Here is a 2124-nt window from a genome sequence, read left to right as displayed (position 1 = left end):
GATATTCAAAACTTTTACTTGAGGTAACTAAACTTTGACTAAAAGAAATGATTATTTATTACTTAAATATTGATATTTCAATAGAAAGTTATACCAATTTCTAAGCCAAATGATTTTCATAATTAATTGGACTATTGATATGCTATAATTTTGGCTTAATATCAATACGTTGGGTTTCAGATAGTTGATATTTATATAAACCAATTTTATTACTGATGTAAACAATATAAAAAGTTTCAATTATACTGTTAAATTGAGTGTGTGTATGTACACATTTCAATAATCCAAGCCCTGATTAACTGAGGTTTCACATTATCCAAGACCAGCCAGTAAGTATAATACACTACTTTTATATTAGTAATTACACCAGTAGCTGTAAATACTGTAGTACTTTTAATCCTGACTGTACTAAGTTTAGGAGTTGGTGACTGTGGAATGCAGGCATAAGTTTCTCACCCTTTTGCAACTGCACACTGCCTGTCTATCTGNCTTAATCTTGAAAACAGTGTTAGATAAATGAAATTCAAGACCAGATATGGGAAGCTTAGGGAAATGAGGCTGCGATTTAACATCTGATGCAATCCGAAAGTCACATTATTTCAATTCAAAAATATTCTTCCAAAAGGAGTTAGATAGATGACTGGCACAATTTCATTGTTAATGGAAAAGTATGATGTACAGAGGCAAGTCACTACTGATCTGAGGTGGAGAGCTTATAATTTAAATTAAATAAATTAAAAATATGATTGAAAACTGCAGCCCAGCATTGTGCCGATGTCACAATAAATAATTGCTCATTTATTTTCATATTTTTAAGTGTTATATTTTAATATATGTATTATATAATTATAATATAAATCTTATAAAATTGTCTTTAATTTTATTTCTGACTACTAATTTTTTTTACATTACATCATAATATTTTGGCTTGTGCACACGTTTTGTATATACAATACTTAAATTTAATACAAAAAGCTTAATTTAAGAAACAGTTATTTACGTTTATTATTATTGATGACAACAATATTTCTGTAGTGTAAAAAATAATCCTCAAATGCAATTGCTCTATAGAAAGCAATGAAGAATCAAACTTTGAAGGAAATCATAACTTTCTGAATTGTCTGACTGTAAGTTTGCAAGTATAAAGGTTATGGCCAGATGACCAAGTGATTAAGGTGGCAGCCTAATGCTGTTGGGTCCCGGGATAAAATCGAGACGGGTCAAGCAACCCCAGGAATTTTTTGGGGAGTGGTCAGTCTAGACACATTGGGGTTCTGTTCCTCATCATTTGGCTGTCCCACTGTGAACCTGGTCGACGATCAACTTTAGTATGTTTAATTAGTCCTTTTCACATTTTAGGAACATTATATCACACAATATAATTTGAATAACAGTAATAGTCAAAAAAATTTCTGGTTAGTATTGTGATACAAGTTACTGTGGTTGTTCTGTTTCTATTCTCTTTACATGATGACAATAATGTAATAATTATTGAAAATACTAGCGATAAATGTGTAAGTTTTGTTATAAACACTAAGACAGTTTCTTTTTCTCGTATTCTGGTGTGGGTCTGCTGTGATTTTGTTTTTTTTTAATTATACAGTACTAACTACAGAATAATGTTTTAATGGCTTTGTATGTTCAGATGAGAAGAGTGTACAAAGGAAAGTCAGCCATGTTGTGTGATGTAAACAGGACAAATTTTAAAATAATCTAAAGCTATTGAGACACTGAAATAATTTATGAAATTTATAACAATTTTCTGAATAGATGAGGTCTTTAGCATAATTTTGGTATTTATTATTAGATGAAAATTCTTTGGCTACGACTCAAGAATCGACTGCAGATATCGATGACATCCAGTTAATTTTTGACAAATTAAAAATGGACTTATTAAATAGGTAAGTCTCTATTAATTACATATTTCTTGAATGAGAGTTTTAAAAATAAATAAAATTTTGATTAGAAAAGCTATCCCAGTAATTACTTCAAATATCAAACAAACAGTTGATTCCTTTATCAGACTATCAAGACTAAATAATTACTAAGCAATTTGGTGGGATGCAGGCTGTCAGGCTATCATTTCTTGTTGTGTCTATAATAATTATAAATAAATAAATTTTA

General features: G+C 29.5%; 1 protein-coding gene across 1 annotated transcript in view; it reads left to right on the top strand.

Moving 5' to 3' along the window:
• Positions 1-1807: 1807 nt before the first annotated feature.
• LOC111615934 overlaps positions 1808-2124 on the top strand; it is a gene marked incomplete at its 5' end in the record, with an annotated part of 9775 nt that continues 9458 nt past the window's right edge. The window contains one exon of the mRNA XM_023357370.1: positions 1808-1901. Within this exon, the coding sequence (XP_023213138.1) occupies positions 1808-1901 (94 nt within the window). The remainder of the gene's footprint in view (positions 1902-2124) is intronic.

Source organism: Centruroides sculpturatus, unplaced genomic scaffold (assembly GCF_000671375.1).
Source record: "Centruroides sculpturatus isolate CEXI.00-Female unplaced genomic scaffold, Cexi_2.0 scaffold2841, whole genome shotgun sequence".
In the NCBI taxonomy this organism is placed as follows: Eukaryota; Metazoa; Arthropoda; class Arachnida; order Scorpiones; family Buthidae; genus Centruroides; species Centruroides sculpturatus.
Note: the sequence above shows the minus strand (reverse complement) of the source record. Positions and strands in the feature narration are given on the sequence as shown.